At 35.9% G+C, this 23,444-nt stretch overlaps 2 protein-coding genes across 5 annotated transcripts in view; both read right to left on the bottom strand.

Annotated features, from left to right (window-relative positions):
• The window catches only part of LOC111776379 (pentatricopeptide repeat-containing protein At4g18975, chloroplastic), a 14,560-nt gene extending 9,311 nt beyond the window's left edge, over positions 1–5,249 (bottom strand). Inside the window, exons 1-3 of one of the 2 annotated variants that reach the window (XM_023655811.1) lie at positions 5,133–5,249; positions 4,432–4,548; positions 3,770–3,889 (exon numbers count right to left, since the gene is read on the bottom strand). In XM_023655811.1, the coding sequence (XP_023511579.1) occupies positions 3,770–3,889; positions 4,432–4,548; positions 5,133–5,195 (300 nt within the window). In that variant the 5' untranslated portion in view covers positions 5,196–5,249. The remainder of the gene's footprint in view (positions 1–3,769; positions 3,890–4,431; positions 4,549–5,132) is intronic. The other variant, XM_023655812.1, reaches the window with a different exon arrangement.
• Positions 5,250–9,134: 3,885 nt separating this feature from the next.
• On the bottom strand, positions 9,135–23,423 carry LOC111811208 (mediator of RNA polymerase II transcription subunit 15a-like). Of its 3 annotated transcripts, none has more exons than XR_002817513.1 (12): positions 22,919–23,423; positions 22,285–22,396; positions 21,956–22,076; positions 20,413–21,774; positions 19,166–19,236; positions 15,913–15,987; positions 14,303–15,661; positions 13,858–14,202; positions 12,807–13,007; positions 12,637–12,725; positions 10,826–10,993; positions 9,470–9,728 (listed from the first exon to the last, which is right to left on the bottom strand). XR_002817513.1 is itself a non-coding variant. In XM_023697962.1 (11 exons), exons 1-11 carry the CDS (start codon positions 23,026–23,028, stop codon positions 9,521–9,523), a joined length of 4,053 nt encoding a protein of 1,350 aa, XP_023553730.1. In that variant the 5' UTR covers positions 23,029–23,423; the 3' UTR covers positions 9,135–9,520. The 3 variants fall into 3 exon arrangements, 1 of the variants encoding a protein (XP_023553730.1); XR_002817514.1 differs by having other exon boundaries at positions 10,826–10,955; XM_023697962.1 differs by lacking the exon at positions 10,826–10,993 and having other exon boundaries at positions 9,135–9,728.
• Positions 23,424–23,444: the final 21 nt, after the last annotated feature.

Below are 23,444 nucleotides of genomic sequence, written 5' to 3'. Positions count from 1 at the left end.
CTCTACCGGACGGGATATATATATAGTTCAGTTTACTATATATAGCTTTACCAGATTTAACCATCTACTATATATAGCTATTTACTATATATAGCTTTACCCGATTTAACCATCTACTATATATAGTTATTTACCATATATAGCTTTACCGGATATAGCTTTACCAAATATATATAACCGTTGACCAAGCTATAAATAAGCATCAGAAATAAGCATCAGTCTCCATAACCTAACAGAATCTACTATTGAAGTATCCAGGGGACCCAATAACGATTGAAAAGCCAATATCACATCGTCTTTCAATAACCTTTGAAAGATTAAAGATCAAGAAAGATGAATAGAATCCCAAAACTAAAAAAACAGAACCATCAGGAGGTGAAGAGAGAACAAAAAATTGAGGAAGAAAATGCTGCAAAGAAATACCTCCAGTCTCTGTCCTGCCAAAAAAAGATTTGATTACCTTTTCCAAGTTTAAAAGAGACATAAGATTCAACCTTTTTCTAAATCTTAGAAACATTAGACCAAGGACTTCTAAGGCTTGAAGCATGACGACCATCCTTAAGCGATTCTAAAGAAAATCTTCCATGAATACTCATAATCACCTTCCTCCAAGATAATTAGATTGATTTTGAATTGTGGAGGTAAGGAGTTGTGTTCATAACACGTATTTTTGCATTTAGTCTGAAGATAAAATGTGTTTTGTAAAAGACGTGAATAACAACTAGATAAATCTCCTCTTGGTTTTCCATTAGCAATAATCTGAAAAGTCAAGGTTAGCACATTGGATGTGTGGTTTGGCCACCTTCAAGAGGAAGGAAATTGTTCAAGGTCCGCTGGTTTTGCCAAACATGGATGGGTCATTTTCTGGGAATTGCTATGGGATTTCCTAAAGAAACATGAGTAAAAACAGTGAGCCCGAAATGCAACTACCTAATATGGCAATGCCCGAAGATCATTATATGAAGATAGAGATCAATGAAAAGTCATTTACCAGAAGATCTGCAGAGGCTGTGAAGTCAAATCAGAGGAATAATCTGAAGAATAACCACTTTGTGGAGATGAAACAGAGGAATAATCCAAAGAGTAATCAGCTTGCAGGGATTTCTTGTATTGACAACTTGATTGAACCATCATTTTGGGTGAGAGAAGCAAAAGAAGTGATACATATAATTTCAGTGAGCGTTTTGTTGTCTCCAAATTGCTTGTTCATAATAAATGGAAGGAAACCAAGGAAACATTAGTGATGGAAAATGGAGATTTTATGGAAACTTGCTATTGAAAATTGAAAAACTGTCACAAAAGAAGCACTCTCATCCGGAGCTTATTGAAGGGTATGGAGGTTGGATTTCTATCAACAACTTACCTTGAATATATTGGAGACGAAGTACGATTGAAGCAATTGGAGAGTATTTCAGGGGCCTTACTCGCATTTCTTCTAATATTCTAAATTTGATTGATTTCAACGAGCTTGTATTGAAGTTAAGAAAAACCTAAGTGGTTTTCTTTCATGCAACCATTGTGATCAAGGATATGAAAAAAGGAGGCATTTCCCTTCGGATGCTTCTCCTTTAGAACCTCCTAATATCATCAACCGTGAATTATCTTTAAATGACTTTTCAAATTCATTGGATTTAAATAGGATAGAGCAATTTATGGAAGATAAAGCCGTCACCACCATGACCAAGGAAGAAATTTTAAACTCACCAGTTCATAGGTTAGTTGGATCAGAAAATGTGGTTTTAAATGAGTCAGGGAATGTTGCATTTAATGATAGTGATCTTCATGTGAAGGCTGCCTTCAATGAGTTAGAAGATAGTCTTAAATGAGTCGGGGGGATGTTGCATTTTGTAATCAAGGTCTAAATGAGAAGGATATGTTCAATTGCTCTTTATCGAATCCTTTGGAGCCTTTACTCGCGCCTCTTGAGGAAATTCCTGTGGGCCCACTCTTAATAGATCAACCTGACCAATCCTCCAATCTTCCCATGTAACGAAGGCATAAAATGAGGAAGTCTATCAAACAATGCAAAAACTGATGAGTACCTACTGTCTTTGAATCTTTAGAAATTTTGAGCAATAAGAAAGTAAATGATTGTTTTAATGTAACCTATTCAAAATTCTATGCAGGGCAAAAATCTTCAACCCCTTTGTATTCTGCAGACCCATCTCATTCACATTCAATGAAGATATTGTACCTTCGGACCAAATGTTCTTTGAAAATATCTTCAATCCCTTTGATTCATTTAGAAAAGCAGGAGGTTATCCCAGGAAGAAGATTGAAGAAAAATACCCCATCAGTATTGATTGAATACGACAATGGTCTAGGTAGTTCCAAATTTTCTCATGATATTTTAAAGTCATCGAATGATCATTCATCTTCCAATGCAGTTCCTTTCACTGATTCAGATGATGAGTCAGATGTCAATTTAAATTAGATATTCAGCCCAATTACTATACTATACATTGGATGATCTAATAGTTCGAAGATTTCTATGCAAATGCCTTCAACTCCCTATTTCAGTCAACAGATCAGCAAGCTTCCATGTCTGAGGAATGTACAAATCCATTTCTGAATATCTCAGAAACTCCATGTCTTTAAATGGCCCTAAAGCTCGAAATGAAACGTCTAATATGTTGCCAACTATTGGGAATGATGTAGTTACGACTAAAATTATCTCTTCATCTCGGGTTCCTACTACCTCCGAGTACCTTGGCCATTTTGTTACCCTGAGCATCACTGAGGTAAACTACAATATCACTTAAGCTTATTCAAAGTTTTATGACTATAACTTCATCTCCTGTCGAAAGGTACATGATTAGAAAACATAGGAATAACTAAAAATTGAGACTCATACAAACTCCATTCCCTGGGACATCAAAAAATCCACCTCCTAATCTAAGAAACACATTTCCTCTGTTCCTATCATTAATTCCAGTAGTAGTCAGGAAAAACTCACACAAATTCCTTTTGACTTCCATGTCCATCTTAGTAAAATCCAATATATTAAGTGTTAGTAATTTTTAACAGCATCAAAGATATTGTGTTCCCAACAAGTTGAGGTAAGTTCTTGATTGTGATCCACCCACCATACCTTTCAATGAAATTAAGATGAGCGTGCTTATCTCTAGACCACTTCTTGATAAGCAAATGAAAATCACAACAGAGCTTCCAATTTCCGGTGGGATTTAAAACCAATGGAGAGTTACCATCATCAAGTTTGAGTAAAGTCTTGTCAGCCATGAAAGAATTAAACAAAACAGAGACTTCAAAATGATCTTCCAAAGCACCTTTAATATCCCTCTAGTTGTTATGAGCAAACAATCTAGATACAATCATAGCTCGCTGAAATTCATGTTTACCACTTCTTGATGCTTTCTTACCCAATGTGAATAAAAAGCAATATATATTATAGAAGTAAATAAATTAAATGACAGAAGGAAATAGGACTTGCGAAAGGCATCTTGATATTACTTTTGATAGGAAACAAAAAGACTCGTCAATTAGTGTTTGGTTTATGCAACTATTATCAAAGCAATCAGTTTTAGCATTTGATTATTTGAAGTGTCTTTCTTTTTTCTTTTTTTTTTTTTTCTTTTTTTTTTTTCTTTTTGGAATTAGACTATTACTTATTCAGAAAATATAATAGCCACCCATCAAATGAAAATACACCTATACATGATTTTGAGAAGACTCAATTGACTACCAACCACCCCCACCCCCCAAAAAAAGAAAGAAGAAAGAGGGAAGATATTTTCCCACTGATACTTACAGTATTTACAAGAAAGTTAATTTTGTCCTTCCGTGAAACGTTTTCCCCAATTTGGTGCTTTCTAATGTCTCCAATATTTCGCTCTGAAGTCTGGTACAAAGGTTTACTATTGTTAACATCCTGGATCATTGGTAGACAATTCAAGAGTAAACTAAATTACCAGCATATACATTTAGGGTAATTTCCATAATCATTATTACTCTATTTTAGTACTCGAGGCATATCAAATATGTGGAATGTTTGACAGAATAACAGAAACAAACGAAAATAAAGAAAGAAAGTACATTTTGTAAGTCAAGATATAATGCACAATGGTAGAAGAAACTGACAACTACAAGAAAGATTTAAGAGCATAAAAACTTGAGAAGTAAGGACCCAGCACTACTTTATCATCCTAAACCCTAATTGTGACAAAGATAATAGGACTCTCTTCCTTTTTCAAACCCTTCAATAAAATATAATTCATCAACCTTAATATCATTTCTGCCGCCAAATAGTGAAATATAAATAGAGAGAGCTAAGACAGTTATACCAAAAGAAGAAAAGAAAAGGTTAACCTTTAAAATATCAACAAAACTAATTTTACTCTGTTGCAGCATCAAAAGACTTAAGAATACGTCATACTTTCTATGCATAAACAATTTTGTTTTAATCTCAGATACCTTATCTGTCATATCTTTATCAGCAAAACGTTTAGACATTTGATTTTGTAACATTGTGCAGTAAGAAGAGTTCCCAATTTGCAGCTTGTTGACTCCAAGCTCCATGATTTGTCCTACCTGTGTGCTCATATATTGATAAATTAAGATTCCTTAAAAGAAGTTTGAAACAAGTTAACGTACGTTTATATAGTATACAGGAAGTTAATGCGCAATTCTTCTATAAACATATCCAACCAATGTCTTGACGTTCCAAAATCAGACTAGACCAAAAAAGGCATAGTTCTGGGTAAATCATGGATTGCATACTATAGAAAAATTAGAAATAAGTGATGGGGAGAGCTTTTAACCACAGTTCATTATTCACAAATAACACAAAACAGAGAATTTAAGCATAACAGGACCAAAGGAGAACTAACAGATGATTGTAATCCGAAAAATCCTGATGCAAGAACCGCAATACGGAAAGTTAAAAAAGGGGTACCTAGTTCTTCCTTCCATTAGCCGTTTGTTGAATACATAAAAAACAATCATAATATAAGCAGAAATAAAGAGAAACTAAGAACTTCCTGTTTCCGATTCAATCAGAAAATGGTAATGCATATGAAGACAATTAACGAACAGATAAACCATAAAACAGGAAATCCAAGCATTCAAAGATTCGAGAAGACAAACGAAGAGAAAAAACAAGTTCGAAAACTTACAGTTTTGTCTCGCAACAGAGGCGTCGCCCATGTCGCTGCTCGATGAAACCTCCGGATGAGCATGGTAGAGCAAAACCCTGATTTCAAATGTCGTACCGCCACAGTCCCGACTGGTAATGAGGCNTTTTTTTTTTTTTTTTTTTTTTTTTTTTTTTTTTTTTATATCACTGAAAACAACTTTAACTAATTAAATTTTTATTTAAATTTTATTATAGTATTTAATTTTAATTAATTGGGGTTAATAATTATAGTTTTAATAAATCACCAAAAACATTTTTAAATATAGTATTTAATTTTAATTAATTGTGGTTAATTATTTTATTTTTAATAAATCACCAAAAAAAAACAACTTTAACTAATTAAATATTTATTTATGTACCTTAAATTTTATATATTTTAGTTTATTTTGGGTCCATCTAAATAATTATCCTCATAATAAATTTATATAAAATTTTAATTATAAGTATTTAGTATCACTTATATTTAAAGATATATATATTTTTTCTTTGAATATTATAATAATTTTTATTTATGAATAATATATATAGGATATTTAATTATTTTTTATTAATTATAATTTAAATTTAATCAATCAATTTTATTTTAGAATTACCATATTTTCATGCATGGGCTCCGAGTTTTTAGTAGAGAGGATTGTGTTTGAGATCGGGAGCGTAGTCATATAAGTAGGCATGCATATAATGTTCATAAATAAGTAACGTGGAGCAATTCTTCTAGATCAATTCCATTGTTACTCAATTTATCGAAATCGAATCTCTTATTTTCAAGAATGAATGAGCGAAGAAACTCCTCCCACGCTGTTAATCTAATCGGAATGTTTGAAATTAAACTCCCAATTCATCGTTACTTACTAATTGAAGTATACTCAATTATAGAATTCTTCCTCTGAAATGCCTTGTAGAGTGAATCCGAAAAATCCTATAAAAAATCCATCTGAAATAAACTAAAAACCAATAAAGTAGACTAGACTCCGAGCACGAACTAAGATGCACCCAACATAGGTATTAAAAAAAAACAAAAAACACTTATGGACGAATGTGATTTTGGGTGCATCTTAATAATTATCCTCATAATAAAAAACACTTATGGAATGATTCTGGGTCAACTTTTTTAATCGTAAAATCGAAGGATTGAAAACCATAATCACAATCATTACAACACCTAACATTAGTTCTTGATAATGTATATATGCAAACAAGATAGGTAATAAAAAAAAAACAAAAAAACACTTGTGGACGAATATAGAGGATGCAAAGCTTGTTGAGTCATTTGTTGTTTTAGTAAAAGTGGGTTGGAGATCAAACAATCTACCGCGCAGCTAGAACGTGATGGAATAGATGCTACTGGGTTGCAATTTGAAAGGGGCACCGACTATATATTGTAAAGTCAGGAGTTTCAAGAAACAGTACACAGCAATTGTCGAGATGCTCGAACCTGCATATAGTGGGTGGAAAGAAGATTTCAAGTGCATTGAGGCGGAGAACGAGGTATTCTATGCATGAGATAGGGTAAGATTGCTAATTCAAACTTAAAATATCGTTCTAAATTCAAATTTAAATTACTGTTCTAACACACTATTAATGTTTAGTTTTTTTTTTTTTCCTGGTCATCCAAATGCAGAAGGCATGCGAAACAAACCATTCCCGCGTTAGTTTGACCTAGTGTTCGACAAAGATCGTGGCACATAATTGGGAGCAGAAGCCCGTACAAAGATGGCATCAAATGCTTTCGAGCATGCAGAAGAGGATGTTCGATTAGGTTCAAAGAAGTATTACATTCTAGAACTACCATCAATCAATGCTCCAAGGGAGTCGTTGGAAGAGGATATTCTGGAAACGCCATGATATAGAAATCACTACAAGGGGAGTAAGATTCGGATTACCTTGTTGATCGAATATCTCAAGAAAAGAACACTTGTTTGAAATTCAAATCACTCCACAAGCAAGATCAATCATGTTTATCTTGAATAATTCTTGTTAATCAAATATTTCAAAGCAAGAACACTTGTTTAAGATTCGAATCACTCCACAAGCAAGATTGAACATGTCGAGCTTGAATGGTTCTACATGCAACCTAAACTACATAGAAAGCACAAACTTAGTTGAATGAAGAAAGCACAAATGCTTCTTTTACTACATTTTTCAAATCTATTTACAAATACAACATACCACGCTTTATATAGCCTCAAAATGAAAACTCTTAACCTTTTACTACATTTTCCAAATCTATTTACAAATACAACATATCTGGCTTTATATACCCTCAAAATGAAAACTCTTAACCTTCATGAAGTTTTCCAGAGTTCTAACTTCATAATTTATGGCTATAATTAACCACTATTAATAAAATTCAATGACTCTAAATTACTCTAAATTGTAACCCACCCAAAATTCATGACCAATATGAGCTCGAGGTTTCCTTCGTAACTCCCGGAACTTCTTCGTAGTGGCTCCGTTCCATGCCTCATTTCATAGAGAACCTCAAAGTGGCTCTATTTCATTATATTCCATCCATATCCCAATTCCATTCATTTAATATCCCTGTGGTGTCATTGAGATAAGAGATGTCGTTTCTAGTCTATCTGTTTCTATTTCTATATATATGGAAAGTGAAAAAATTATCATATATATAATAATCCAGAAATTGCAATAGAAAAGAAAAAGGGAGGTTTGTGATGATTTTAAAATCTTTTATACTAGGTAATCTAGTATCCTTATGCATGAAGATAATCAATTCGGTCGTTGTGGTCGGACTCTATTATGGATTTCTGACCACATTCTCCATAGGGCCCTCTTATCTCTTCCTTCTCCGAGCTCGGGTTATGGAAGAAGGAACCGAGAAGAAAGTATCAGCAACAACAGGTTTTATTACGGGACAGCTCATGATGTTCATATCGATCTATTATGCGCCTCTGCATCTAGCATTGGGTAGACCTCATACAATAACTGTCCTAGCTCTACCGTATCTTTTGTTTCATTTCTTCTGGAACAATCACAAACACTTTTTTGATTATGGATCTACTATCAGAAACTCAATGCGTAATCTTAGCNATGTTCATATCGATCTATTATGCACCTCTGCATCTAGCATTGGGTAGACCTCATACAATAAATGTCCTATCTCTACCGTATCTTTTGTTTTATTTCTTCTGGAACAATCACAAACACTTTTTTGATTATGGATCTACTACCAGAAACTCAATGCGTAATCTTAGCATTCAATGTGTATTCCTGAATAATCTCATTTTTCAATTATTCAACCATTTCATTTTACCAAGTTCAATGTTAGTCAGATTAGTCAACATTTTCATTCTTCTTCCACCCAAAATTTATAACAACAAAGCTTCATTCTTCTTCAATATGGCATGAATTGAAATATCTTTTAATAATTTTAACAACATTTTTTTCACATCTTCTCTTGGTTCATATCACGCTAACTAATAAGCATCCAGAAACCTGACACAACTAAAGAATAGGAAAAGAATAGGAAAAGGTCTTCATTTCACTCAAAAATGATGGTCGTTGTATGGACAACAATGGATATGCAAACTAAATTGAAAAGTTTTGTATTGAAAAGTTTTGTATCGGGGCAGATGGACAAATATGAAATGGAGGTTGCAAGACGTGAAGGAAGTAGTGGACCAACTTGAGCAAATGGTGGACTTGGATGAGGATGACAAAATGCGCCTCAACTTCCTCAACTAAGCTTTTTTTTCTTTTACAAATTTTGATGAAATGTGCTACATAGTGGCTGTATTTTGTCACATAAATTAAAATATTGGTAAAAAAAAACAGTTCATATGTCAACAGGTCAAACCGAGAGTCGAGTTTTTAACCTAATTCAACCGAGTTCATATGATCACCCTAGGCCCTCAAAAAAAGATACTCCAAATATGTTCCAGCAACAATCAAAACATTGTTCATTCAAGTAATGGCTCCAATCAGCATGTAGCCAAAAAAATTGGGTTACTACAAATTCCAGTAGGTCTAGTCCAAGATGAACACAGCAGTAATTTTATTCCCACATATACTTTTCAACTCAGACAATAAATTTATGCATTCAGTGAACATCAGGTATTTCACTTTTACAGTCCCTCATTTCATGATTTACATATAGAGAGAGAGAGAGAGAGAGAGAGAGAGAGAGAGAGAACAAAGAGGAATCAGTGTTCACAAGCAAAGCAGATCCACCGTGGTAATATAAATACTGAATTAGCCTAGCCCTGATTAAACAACATGCAGCGTGTACTTTCAGCTTTAGTGAGGCATACCTTATGATACGCTAACGTTACTTGAATAAACTGCCCGTCTTCCCTAAACATACCGAGCTGGTCAGTCGGCCAAATCCTTTTCGATCGATTCTTTGAATCATGCAGCGCTCAAACAATTCTCCCAAGCTCCATACCTTGAACAGAAGCTGCCACCGCCGCTCTGCTGAGCGTACTCAGAAACAACAGTACGTGCACAGACATCCCAAGTTCTCGCTATGTCCCCAAGTGACATAGGTTGTGAAAGGTTCCTCAAGGATATGCTAAATCTTGACTTGGCCTTTATTGAAAGGTCTTCGTATTCCTTCCTGCAAAAAGAAAATGATGATAATAAGGATAATAGACTGCTAGGGACCAAAGAAACCGAAACCGAAACGAAATTAACAAATATAGTAATGACATTTAACAGAAAATTTCAGGATTTTAAGCAAGAAGCATGAACTCTCCCTCCCACAAACTTCTTAAATAAAGACAAATGTGCCAACCTAATATTCTATACCTTATTCTCTATTTCCTTACATAGACACAGGTAGTACAGAGAAAAACAAGGCATTCACCAAAGAGAAGACAGGCAGAAGATGATCAAATCGCCCAATGTTTCGTGGAAGAGAAAAAAAAATTAAAAAAATGAAAAGGGGAGCAATAGAAGTCAGTTTAGCCTATTTTTTAGTCTTTTTTTAATTATCAAACTCTCTCATTGAGAAAAAAAAAATAAGGGCATAGGCAAATAATTATAAAAAAGCTTTGTTACTGAAGCCCATAGGAAACATGGAACCTAACAACAAAGCTAAACGTTGTTAGAATGACGTTCCATCCTCTAGAAGTTCTATTGTTACTTTCACTCCAAAGCCCAAGAAAGCATACATATACCCGCTTGTCACAACATTTTCTTTCTTCCTAAACGAAGATGAGAAGGAGCTTTTGATACAATGCTACTACAATGTACACACGTTATACTCATAGCAGAAAGAAGCAGTCACGTACGGAACCCACTGACGATTACAAAGAAAAACAAAATAATTGAAGGCTAACCAATTCAAATTATTTTTAGTGGCTGGTTGAATTTTTCTTTAGCATTTTTTTATTGTATCTTAAGGAGTCTTCACTTTCATTTCTATTTCTAACCAATTCTAAATTATTTTTCGTTGTTGGTTGAATTTTTCTTTATGCATTTTTGTTTTCAGCATCTTTAAGAAGTTCTCCACTTTCATTTCTACTTTTAATTATTTCTTATATTTTAGGAGAATGATCCGCCCTGACAAGTGTACTACTTCTCTCTTCACCCACACAAACACCTTCTATCTCCCACTTACTAGAGACCCATAACTCGATTGCAAATTTGGGCCAGTCACAATTTGGTACCATAGCCAATAGTTATGAATGAATTTGTGCAAGAACAGCTTACCAATTTACTCTTATCTGAACAGCAGGCGATTGGTCTATAATGAGAAGGTTGAGCAAGGTTGAGCAGCTTCATGCAAAATTGGATGTCATGTCTCTTGACGTCTCTTGACGTAACAATGGTTGTTATTCAACTTGTACAAATAGTCATAAACACCAATGAATACAGTACCTAAAATTATCAATTAGTCTTTGAGTACTTCAACTCAGAGGTATTAAGGCTCCCTTTATTTGGGATTCAATTGTTCAAAATAGGCCGAAAGAAGAATCCTACTCTCTCTTCACTCATACAAACACCTTCTACCTCCACTTACCAGAGACCCATAACTCGATAGCAGATTTGGGCCCGTAACAATTTGGTATTAGAGCCATCAGTTAGGGGTGAATTTGTACAAGAACAACTTACCAAACTCTTCAATTTACTCTTATCCGAAGAGTAGGCAATTGGCCTATAATGAGAAGGCTGAGCAACTTCATGTCAAATTGGATGCCATGCTCTTGAGTTGGAATACACAAAGAAGGTCTGACTTCAAGTGCTCAAAGTCAAGCAAAAACAAGGAGAAGGGATTTCTAGGACAACCATTTCTAAAAATTTTGGAGTTTTGGAGGAAACTTGATCGTACTAAAATTTTGACTTTCCTTGCTTCAATGGGCTAGAAGACCCTTTAGGTTGGATTAGCCTAAACACTTTTTTCCGACATCAATCAGACACCTAAGGTAGAAAGGTGAGCTTAGCCTCTTATCACTTAGAGGGAATTGCTCAGCTATGGTATTTACAAATGGTACAAGATATTCCGGATCCCACCTAGATAGCGTTTGTCCACCAATGCGACTTACGGTTTGAACTTTCCATCTAAAGCAATAAATTAGGGGAGCTCACCAAGCTAAAACAAACGAGTTTAGGAAATAGTACGAAAACAAATTCGAAGTGTTGGTTTTAAGAGCTAGAATGTTAACTCAAAATCAAAAGATTCAGTTATATCTCAGCAGATTGCAAGAGTCTGTATCAGTTGAGGTGGAGCTCTACCAGCCATAGGACCTAGTAACCGCAATGAGTATGTCTTGCTTGTACGAAAGGAAAATATATCCCAGGGCCACCACCAGTGGAGACAACAAACATAATTCACCAATTGTAGATTTACACACCAATCATTCCATTTTTTGATGAATGAAGTTTTCCCGTTTCTTATTTAAACAATATATATCTTAGGATGTAGAGAAACAGAAAAATCTTTGACATAGAAAAAGTGCCAATGAAATTGTCTCCCATTTAAAAAAAAAAACCATCAGACATGCATACATGTATGCATACAAGAAGCAATAAACATTTAGTTTCTATACACAAAAGGCAGAGATTGATAAAGCACTTCATGAGGAAGGTCGTCGCTAGATCAAATTGTCATGTGGACCTTTTCAAAGAATCAATCTGCAATCTAATAGCCTATGCTTCCACCAAAACTAAGGTGTGAGGATGCACAAATACCTAAGAACAACTCGAGAAGTATCAATCTGATTAACTAGAACTTCGGTCCTAAAATCAAGGGTCATTTTCAATTTATTCCATTAATCTGTTCAACTAGAAATTTGTTCATCCTTTCTAGTTAGTTTAGATTTAAAAATGGTACATACATTTTAAATTTTGTACAAATTTATGATGTCGTTTTTTTTTAATTTATTTATTTGATGCAAATAGCCTGTTGCACATATATATTTTATATGCTTTGAACGTAGAGAAGGGTTCGGNAAAAAAAAAAAAAAAAAAAAAAAAAAAAAAAAAAAAAAAAAAAAAAAAAAACAGAACCCATGTAAACTAACCTGACTTCAACAGGAAACTTGTCTAGGAGTATTGGAGAACAATTTGGATAATTTGTAGGAACAAGTAACCGTAGAGGCTGAATTGGAGACTGCAAAATAATAATACACGGGTAAGAAAACAGATAATCACGCAGACAATGAAGAACCTGATATGTAAGAAATCTGCCCACCATTTGTGCGGACATGTACTGGGATTTTAAGCTGGGACTGAGAGCCACAGCACTAAAAGAACACTTGACAATTGTTCCTTCGCTCCCATCAGCAGCAGCTGCTAAAGCACTTGGATCAACTACTTCATCACTGATTACAACCACCGTGTCGATAAGACGTTGGTTTATTTCCCTTATTTCTTCCAGTAGAACATGATTGGCCTGCAACAGGTAAATATATATATATATATATATATATATATATATATATTATTCAAATAGCAAAGCAAGTGATTGATAAAACTAAAGTGGGCCTATACAAGTTCGAAACAGACAATATTGAGTTGATATTCTAACATAAAGATTGATGAGAAAATTGCAAGCCAAAAGGAAACTTTAAATTTTAAACTAGGTGGAAATTTTAATCACACTGCCTATTCTATCTGCTATCTGCTATCATCTATAATACATTATAAATTTGTTTAGTTGCTTTCATATTCAAGTCTCTATCGTACAAATATAATGTATCAAGCCAATAACACGGACAATCTAAGAACACGAATACTATAGCTTGAAATTAATTTTTCTCCATCTCCAAGACATTGAACCATCAAATAAATAAACAAAAAGGGAAAAAATTGAAATTTGAATTCAGGGGGCTAAAATAATGCTGATGCCCTTTTAAAAAAAATAAAAACCACTTCTTTAAATATGCTAATATTTAACAAAAATGTACGTGACTAATACCACCCTCCACCCTAACCCCCACCAGAAAGCAAAAAAAGCAAAAATCAAAGAACGAGAAAAAGTATATCAAGTTCAAATGTCCAAGTAGGTTATGAAGTTAGTTAGAATATTGAACGACATCCAATAAAACAATATAAATTCCTAATGAAATTGGAATTATATGTAAAACGGTGAAGCATGTGTGATCTCTAAATGTAGTTAGATACCTAAAGATGAGGGTCATCTGTTCTTCAACTTGTGGCATCTCTTAACAATATCTATCTATACTTAAAAAGAAAATTATTTTACCCACATAGAAAATACAATATGTAAAAGTTGTTATTACCTCAACCCTGGACCTTTTGGCCCTAGATGTTGCAGTTGACTCGAGATCGGATGTCTCTGCACCAGTAAACGGTTTAAAAACATCGTTTATGCTTCCAGCTGATGATACAACATTTAAGGGCATTGCACTTGTGTAGCGTCTCATCTTTTTTGTTCCATTTGATCCATCATGTGAAACAAAATTTCTTGCTTGCAGCCGACATTTTGTCATGGCAACCAGATCCTCCCCGACTGCAGCTCTTGACCCATTGCCAGGGGCCGAGCCTGCTACCCTATCAATCATACTAACAACTGATCCAATGCCATTGACAGAGGCACTCAAAGCTTTAGGCGACATTGATTTAACCTGAAAACCATAATAAGGTTACCAATGTTATAAACAATCAAGAAGAATAGGTAACAACTTAAGCCAGAAACAACTAAAAGCACTCAAGGTTTTGACTAACAGCTTTAATTAGGCGCTCAAGAGGCTGCTCTGCAGCACTTGATTTTCCGGAAACAGTTGGTAATGCATTGGCATAAGCGCCATCTGTACCACTAAACTCAGCAAGTAATGGGGAGGCAGATATCCCGGGGGTACCAATGGCAAGAGACTGGACTTGTGTCCCAGACACACTAGTTTGTTGTCCAGTATTCCCAGCATTTGTAAGTGCTGAGACACCAGAAGTGGGTTTTTCAGAATCACCCGGCATTGGAGATGGAGCCACAGGCGTTGAAGGAGATAGTACAACTAAAGGGGAGCTTGCAGATTGCAAAGGTGGAACTTTGGTAATGGATGAAAGCAGATTTTGTTGGTCGACCTGTGAAGAATTTTGAGCAACTTGAGGGGATGCAGTCTGAAAGATTTGGGGTGAAATTGGTAATGAAGTTCCTGGTTTCATCTGCTGCTGATGGGTATAACCTGAGCGGTGAGCCGCTGGGAGATGTTGAAACATCCCTGGCTTTGTAGCAAGCCCCTGTCTCATCTCGATTTGATTAAGGTGTGACAATTGGTGTGCCTGCATTTGTGCAGGTAACTGCGGCTTTCCTTGCTGGTGTAGCTGCGACTGTTGCTGATGTAATTGTGGTTGCTGTTGCTGTTGCTGGTGCTGCAGCATCTGCTGCTGCTTTAGCTGCTGCATCTGTCTCTGCTGCATTTGTTGTTTCAGCTGTTGTTGCGGATCCTGTTTTAGATGTTGATGTTGAAGCATGTTATGATTTGTTTGAAGAGAACCGATGTTTGGCTGCAGAGTGTTCACCCCATTTTGTGATGGCAAAGAATTATTGTTTGCCCTTTGGGAACTGTTTGCAGGATTCTGTTGCAAAGACCCAGAAGCAACCTGCTGAAACGAGCTCAGTGAATTTCCTTGTCCTGATTCCAAACTCGAACCAGGCTGCATTGGGATCGTCATGTTTTGTTGTGCTGCTGATCCTGAAAAAGTTGGAAGAGAATTATGCTGCATATTGTTCATATTGTTCTGCTGCACCGGAGCCACAGAACCTTGCATGTTCGCAGAATGTAGTTGGGGATTGATTTGATTGTCAGGAGACTGTAATGGAGTCATCTGTGATTGTGACTGCTGTATAGATTGCATGTGAGAGGCAGGAAGCTGTCCTGGCTGCAGTGTAGATACTGGATTCCTTGGCCTATTAGAATTTAAAAAACTAACAATCTGCTTCTCATAGTGGCCTATCTTATCTTTCAATCCAATTACGATATTACTTTTTGAAATCTGTAAGAATGCTATAAGGCGTTCCAAGATTAACTTAAATGTCTTTAGCTTATTTAGCTGCTCTGACTTCGGTTGCTGTGGAAGATTTTCCAACTGCACAATAAAATATCAAATTAGACAACATCAGTGCATAACAATAAGGGGAATAAGGGGAATGAGAAAAACTACAATGCGGGTGAAGGAAAGGGCATTAAACAGCTGAAGTGGTAAAAAAATTGCAATGCTCGAAGATATGAACAAAAGGTGATAGATCAATGGATTCACTCAACGAGGATTCAGCTTCTTCCGCAATTAATAATATCAAAAAGTCAAATGCCCTAGGATATAGATGCAGAATCACATACCTGATTCACTTTTGGAAGAATTTTCTGATACATTTCTTTCAGTTCAAAAAAGTACAACTCCTTCATAGCTTTAATCTACAAAAAGGAGGAGAAAGCAGTTAAACAAAAATTTTAAACGGATTCTAAATTCTACAAAGAGAAAAAGACATTTGCTAAAGCAAGTAGAACAAAGAATCCTCCTTGACAAAAAATAAAAGAAAAAGAAAGTTGCATCCTACGTTAAAGTGCCTTATGTAGAGACTCTATCTTCCAATTAATCAAACAGGAGCCACCCTCCTATATCAGACCTTTTGACAAAAGATACCTAAGAAACTCAATACTCTAACACTTGGGCGCCTCAAAATACATAAATAAGTAATTAGGAAAGTTAGGGAGTAACAAAGAAAGCAGTAGAATCCCACCTCCTTTGAGCTATGTTTCTAAAGGCTTTAGATGCAATTCTCTCCAGATGCAGCTAAAACATCACACTTGGACTTCAAAGCAGCTGGATGCCTAAATAATCAACGGCCAAAGCCCAAACAACTACTTTAAAACCAAAGTCCTCAGCCACACTGCTGACTTTTTAATCAATACAATCTTCACCAATGCAATCAATTAATACCCACAAACATGGATCTAGTCCCATTCACTTAGGCCCGAATATCTTTTCAAAGATATAAATGAATTGAAGAGATTGTGGATCTTCCCTACTCAAACATTGAGAAAACAAGAGTATCGTCATCAACGATATGAATGTTACTGAACCCTTTCTCAAGGAGGCAACTAAAGCAACTGGCCACTATCACAATACCGCAATTTAGAACCTACGCCTTTACTGTCCAGAACAGCAAGGGGGAAATCCCAATCCATCCTTTTGTTCCTTCTCAAAATTCATTAACATTTTAAAAATTAAACCCCCTTTTCTCTCATTTTTATTGGAAAGGCCTTGTTAGTACCAACCAACAGAAATAGCCTAAAGGCATGAGATGAGACTTGCTCATGCCAAAGGTGGGAGATCAAACATAATGTCTCCAGTCTAGGTTTGTAGAAATAGAGTTCTACATAAGGATTTGCATAAAGCAACCCAATTAAAAGGAATTCAAAGGAATTTTATTGCTGGTAAAGATCTCTCTCTCCTAAAAAAGCAAAGATGAGTTATAGCTGCATAGAACACTCTAACCTTGACTTTAAATCAACAGCCAGAAAAAACTTCAAAGAGCCACTTGTCTACAATCTTCGAAAATTGACACACACCAGACTAAACCAAACCTTCGGTAATCAAATTTCCAAATCTTCAAAGCAAAAGAGAAGTGCCCAGAGAATGAAGAGATGGAACAAGAACTCTTCGCTTTTAAGCTTTTATGCTTTAGAAGAGAGGAATACAGATGACCTTGGGATCATTTGCCAAGTTTATTCAGTTGATTTTGCTTTGATTGTTCTCGAAGCTCAAGGAAGTTTCTTTTACACCATGTAAAGGAATGTTATCGAAAAAGTCAATTTTTTCTATGAAGGGGTGAATGCACCTGAAAGGTTTCAAAAAAAGATAGCCAAACATGACTTTAATATCTAGTTGGTGCATACTTTGAAGGAAGGATCAGGAATATCCGACCCATCTTTTATTTCCCTGTCCATTTCATAATGTTTGCATTTTCTCATTCATATTTTTTGTTTCTTGAGTAAGCTAAACCTAATCCATACGTTGTATTGCTGTGTGATCATTAGCAAAGAAGAAAAGGAAAAGTGTGGTGAATGAATGCAATCAGAGCTCTACTTCAAACTTTGAGGCTTGAAAGAAGCAACAAGCCCACAATTCTACTAACCAGCTTTGGTTGGCCAATAGCATTGGAGCATGTGGAAAAGTAAAGGAACTTAGGACATTGATATTCTAACAATTTTCTATAAACCAAATGTTGTAGAATCAAATGCACATTCTAGGACTAGACTAGCAGAGATAATATTGATGTCCTAGGACTAAACTAGTTGAGATGCACAGCAAGGCCAAAACACTTAGATATTGACAAAAATCATGTTCTTGGTATTCACTCAGACTATTTTTTACTCCCTTTATAATTGACTCAAATTGAAGTGTCTTTTATAAACTCCTCACGGAAGAACTACAACTTGTTGGTAACTTTTCACCATGCCAATGAATATCCCGAATGCCTATATCTTATCATATCTTACTATTTTCCTTTTTTTTTTTAAATTAAAAGTCAAGCTTTCATCGAGCAAAAGAAAAGAATAAACCGAAAATATTAAAATAATAATAATAATAATAAATAAACTCCATGAGGGCTTCAGTCAAGCAAAATAAGACCTTAGGGATAATTACAAAATTCTTTATAGACCGAAACTCAAAGAGACGCATGAAATCTAGAAAGAGACCAAAGCCTGCTACCCTTTTCCTGAAAGGTTGATGGGTAAGAAACTCCTCCAACATGGAACTGAGACTCCATGGCTGACAACGCCTTGAAGAATCTGCACCAAAGAGATCTAGCAAACTAACACGTCTGTAGAAGGTGATCGAAATGACCTTATACCACAAACTGTCAGTCTCACAGAAAAGTGCGACAACCACTTAGCTAGCAAGGTCTTGCTACATCCCACAAATTCCCAGTACCCAATCCCCCAACCATGCAAGGACTCTTCCTTACCTCCACACCTTCCCATAGAAAGTTACATATGACCTCTCAGAGTACTAATAAGGACCCTAAATAAGGATAAAATGCAAGTGGGGATTCCACTTAAGACAGACTAGATCAAGGTGAGTCTCCCTCGCTTAGAGAAAATCTTTTCCTAAGAGGAATATCGTCTGAATCTCTTCCACCACTGGGTCCATAAAATAGCACTTCTAAGGTTATGACCAAGGGGGAGACACAAGTGAGATGAAGTGAATAGCCCCACCTCACAGCCCATTAATTATATTTTGTAAAAATGTGATATTTAAATATACATGACTACAACACAACAAAATATATATATTTGGATGAATTGAAAAAGAACAATATGCAGATTAATTAACTTTTACAAAATGAATGAACATAAGTTAATACCTGTTTCTAAACAATTTAGATGTTGAAAATATACGAAGTTAACTTGATGATTTGTTAAATCTTACCATAAAAAGTTATAATTTATACAATTTTAAACTGAATTATCGAAGATTGCAAATAGTACCTCCTCTACTAATATTGCAAATTGAATGAACTTCCTTTTGAATCTCTAAAGAGTAAAGAAAAACTCATTGAAGAGAGATGAAGTGTTAGCTAAGCACCTTCTGATAAATCTCCTCTTGCCAATCTCCACCATTGGCTTGTCCTGTCTGAGCCGTGGAATCTAAAGATGCTACATAAATGAAATAAAGGTCAGTGGATATGGAAAATGAGAGCCGAGGGGATGTAACTGAACTGCAGCATAGAGATAGAGAGCTCCATAGTAATAAGAAACTCAGCCTTCGTTGATAACAGTAAAAGAAAATAGAGAATTGGGGCCACAGTAGAAGGCCCAACAGACGGGGGGAATAAAAAGGCATTGATCACGTCTTCCTCAACTGTAGGATTATTACTGAGGGTTAGTCTTATACAGTTGGATTATTTAACTTATCCTTGTGCCTTCCCGATTATATAGAAGACTAGTTATATGAAGTGCTTATATGTTGGTGGTTGAAAGGAAAAGTGGAATTATTTAGAAGTGTGAAGTTAGCTCCTGATAGCTTTTTTAGACAGAAACCAAGAAAGTTTTCACAACAAAAGAAATCTATAGATGCTTTCTGAACAACAAAGTACATGCCCTCGCATTACGGTGCCTTTCACAAATCATTGTCTAATAATCACATTTATTCTTTATCTAAACCACCTTGATAGTGGACACTGGGGCCAGTGAAAAAACAATACATGGCCAAGAGAGAATAAGTTTCAACCACGGTGGCCACATCCTTGTAGTTTAAAATCTTACAAGTTTCATTGGCAAACAAAATCAGGGTCAGGCAATTAAGCTTGCACAAGCGAGCACAAATATTGATGGATACAACAACAACAATAATCACTGTTTTCTCCCCATTTAGATTTGGAAGGTTTTCTTGTAATAGCTCCTCGGAATCCATTCACGCCAACCTCAAGGTTGATTTACAATTTCTTATTATGAAAAGAAGGGTAATAGAAGGAAAAACAAAACTCAGTAAAATATTCCTAGATACAGAAATAAGTTTTCAGCTGAAAAGAGATGGAAATAAAGAACATAATAAACATGAAATTCTGAGCTGCATAATAATTTTTTAGAACTGTATTGATTGTATCACTGTTGTGTCTCTCCTAATTTTTCAAGAAAATCATGTTTTATCGTATTTGTGTCACATGTTTACATCCATGCTTCATGCACAAAAATGCTGAAGGTAGACCAAAAGGATATAATAGAAAGAGGCATGCTGCAATCCACACTTATCACAAAAAAATTGACGAAGAATGATAATGTTAGCATCAAAAATTCAAAATGCAAGGTTCTAAATTTAGCAAGAAAACATACTCGATGATGTCTCTGGAAGAGCTCTTTGTGAATGATACAACTGCTTTTGCTGATCCATTACATTTTGTGATTGAAGCAGGGAGCTTGGTGCTTGACCTCCAACTTGAAGCCTTTGTTGGAGATCATGTGACATGGCATTTGGCTGCTGTTGCTGCTGCTGATGTAGAGGTACCTGTTGTTGGACTTGGGTGGACTGCAATGGAATCTGTGACATCAACTGTTGGGATGACTGAAGTTGCCCTTGCGGACCTTGTGCTGACAATAAATTTGATGCATTTTGTGGAGGTTGCTGCTGCATATGAACCTTGTTCTGTTGCAGCATATGCATTGGGTGCTGATCTGATTGCATGTTTGAGTTACCTGACTGAGTTCCATGCATTTGTTGTTGCTGTAGTGCAGAAACATTACTTTGAGGTCCTAACTGCTGTTGCTGCTGCAAATTTGAAAGGTTGTTTTGCTGAGCCATTAACTGCTGCTGCTGCGATGGTGGAGACTGCATATTTGATAGATTGCTCTGCTGCCCATGCGACCTAGATTGCTGAGGCAGGTGTTGCTGCATGTCCCCAACACTGTTTTGCTGCCCAATTAATGGATTTTGCTGCATGTTTGAAGAATTTGGTTGCTGACTAATTAGCTGTTGTTGCTGCTGTGAAGGCAAGCTAGTCTGCTGTGACATTGTAGACTGTGGATGCATGACAGCATGTTGCTGGGACTGTGGCTGCTGCCTAAGAACTGGCTGTTGAGGTTGCTGAAGCATGGATTGAGTGGGCTGTTGAATGGAAGATTGTTGGTTTTGTTGAAGATTAGACAGAGAAGGTTGCATCATAGAAGGTTGCATAGCAGATTGCTGAGATGATTGCAGTTGATTTGGTTGCATTAGATTCTGTTGTTGTTGTGGGATGTGAGATTGCATACGTTGTTGTGGTATACTTCCCTGCTGAAACTTCTTATTCATCATCTGCTGCTGCAACTGTTGTTGATGAAAAAGAAACTGCTGTTGCTGGGTTTGTGCCTGCTGCTGTTGCTGTTGGGTAACTACTTGTCTTCCTTGTACTGGCCTCTGAGAGTTGGTAAATACATTGGAAGGAACCCCTTGACCCATAGCATTTCCAACAGAATTCTGTGGAATTCCAGATACATTTTGCATGCTTGGATTCTGGCCAACCATGTTTGGCATTGAAGATGAAGCTAATCCAGAGACAGGAGGTACTGCAGAAGGTAAGCTGGATGAACTCTGAGAAACAATATTATTTTGGATATTCTGGGAGAGTAGTTGCTGGCGTGACTGAGGCTGATTAGAAGACTGAGGAACAGAAATTGATTGCCCTTGATTTAGAACTTGGGGCTGCATGCTTTGTGATGCTGTTTAAGATAAAATACACAACATCGAGTCAAATAAAACGCCATATGTTAATTGAGAAATTGTTACAATATCCAAGAACAGAGACTCTTTGAGAAATTCATTCACAAATTGACTTCAACATGTTATTAAAATTTTCATCATGTACACAACATAGTGGCAGATTGTCTGATGATCACTTACCAGAATCCAGAGGCTTATTGCTAGGCACCATAGGATTGGATGGTAATGAAGTTCCCATAGGGGTCTGAGATTTTGTTTCCATAGTAAGCATCTTCAGAGATATTTTCCTTAGGTAATCTGACTGAAACAGAGTTTCAAAATAGAGTCGGTGAGAGTACTCAAGAGATCGCTAAAACACTGCTGTGTTTAGGACAAGAATACATAGCTAAATCTAGGTACCAAATCAAGTTGGAATCTTATTGCTATTAGCATATGGGCTAAACGTAAATGAGAATATGTTTATTCATACAATCTTTGATTTAAACTACAACAAAGTGAGTAAGAAATACCTGGCTGGTAGCGGCAGTATAAATCTTTTCCTCAAACCTTACAGCAATTTTTTTCAGCTCACTCAATCCCTCATGACCAGAAACAGGAAGGTGTCTCTTCAATGTCTCCATTCTAACACAAAATAACAGGAAAACATAATGTCTAACTAATTTATCAAACACAAAAGCATGGAAAGCTGTTCTTGAAAGGAAAACTACAGTAGCAATCCATGTCCATGACTCAAAATATTAGATACTTCAAAGGGAATGTATTTAGGGCGGTCAAGAAAAATTCAAGATCCATTCTGCGACAAATAGCCTATGCTTCTTATGCTTAAAGAAGGGGATATTACCTGAAGAAACAAATAGGAACCTCCCCCACTAAACCTAACCTACTATATCTTCAATCCAGAGATTCGAAAATCTATGGTGGCAATTTTAACGAACTACGTTCTGGGAACAGTTCGCATCTATAAGTTATATACACAAAATCCGAGAAAATGTTCTATATTTCCAAAGTTTTGCTGCTCACAGTAACTAAACCTAAACCAATGAACACGAAACAAAAAAGCTATAAAAAAACTCAAACGCGTTCCTCAAATAAGAAATAATAAGAGTAGGGCATGATGCAATAAACGTTTAAGAAAAACCGTACATTTTGTTGACAATTCGTTGCCGAGAATCGGGCTGCAATTGAGACCTCCAATCCCCGGCTTCGATTCCGGGTTCTCCACCTTGTGTAGGTCTCCAATTATTAGTATCCATTCAAAAGTTTCCAAACAACCTACGAGAAGAGAATTTGTCGAGATCCCACTAACAAAAAGTGGGGGTGAGCTCAATAAATGCCAGAAATCGAGCAGAAATCGAGCAGAAATCGAGCAGAATCGACTCGGAAATTGTTTGAACACTGATTACAGGAAACCAGGAGTTTAATTCAGATATGTATCGGGAAATTGAGAAAATCGAGGCGATTTCAAAGAAGATAACGATCGAAGGCTTGTTAATCACTCGCCATTCAAGAGGAGATTTTCGTGTGTGTTCTATGTGGATCGAGGAGCGTCCTCTCGTGGAGAATTGAAGACAAAAGCAAGAAATAAATACCCTGTTCTTGTCTTCTTCGTGAACCCTTGTTCAATGTTTTTCTTCTGTAGCAAAATAGGTTACGGAAGTTTTTGGTTTAG

Source organism: Cucurbita pepo, chromosome LG15 (genome assembly GCF_002806865.2).
Source record: "Cucurbita pepo subsp. pepo cultivar mu-cu-16 chromosome LG15, ASM280686v2, whole genome shotgun sequence".
NCBI lineage: Eukaryota > Viridiplantae > Streptophyta > Magnoliopsida > Cucurbitales > Cucurbitaceae > Cucurbita > Cucurbita pepo.
Note: the sequence above shows the minus strand (reverse complement) of the source record. Positions and strands in the feature narration are given on the sequence as shown.

What these genes read in the sequence shown, in the direction of transcription:
- LOC111811208 (XM_023697962.1), bottom strand. Translation starts at nt 23,028, where the DNA reads ATGGATACTAATAATTGGAGACCTACACAAGGTGGAGAACCCGGAATC. An exon ending in ATACTGCCGCTACCAGCCAG is followed by an intron (nt 22,077 to 22,284) that starts GTATTTCTTACT and finishes ACTCTGTTTCAG; the next exon opens with TCAGATTACCTAAGGAAAAT. An exon ending in TCTTCCAGAGACATCATCGA is followed by an intron (nt 19,237 to 20,412) that starts GTATGTTTTCTT and finishes TCATTTATGTAG; the next exon opens with CATCTTTAGATTCCACGGCT.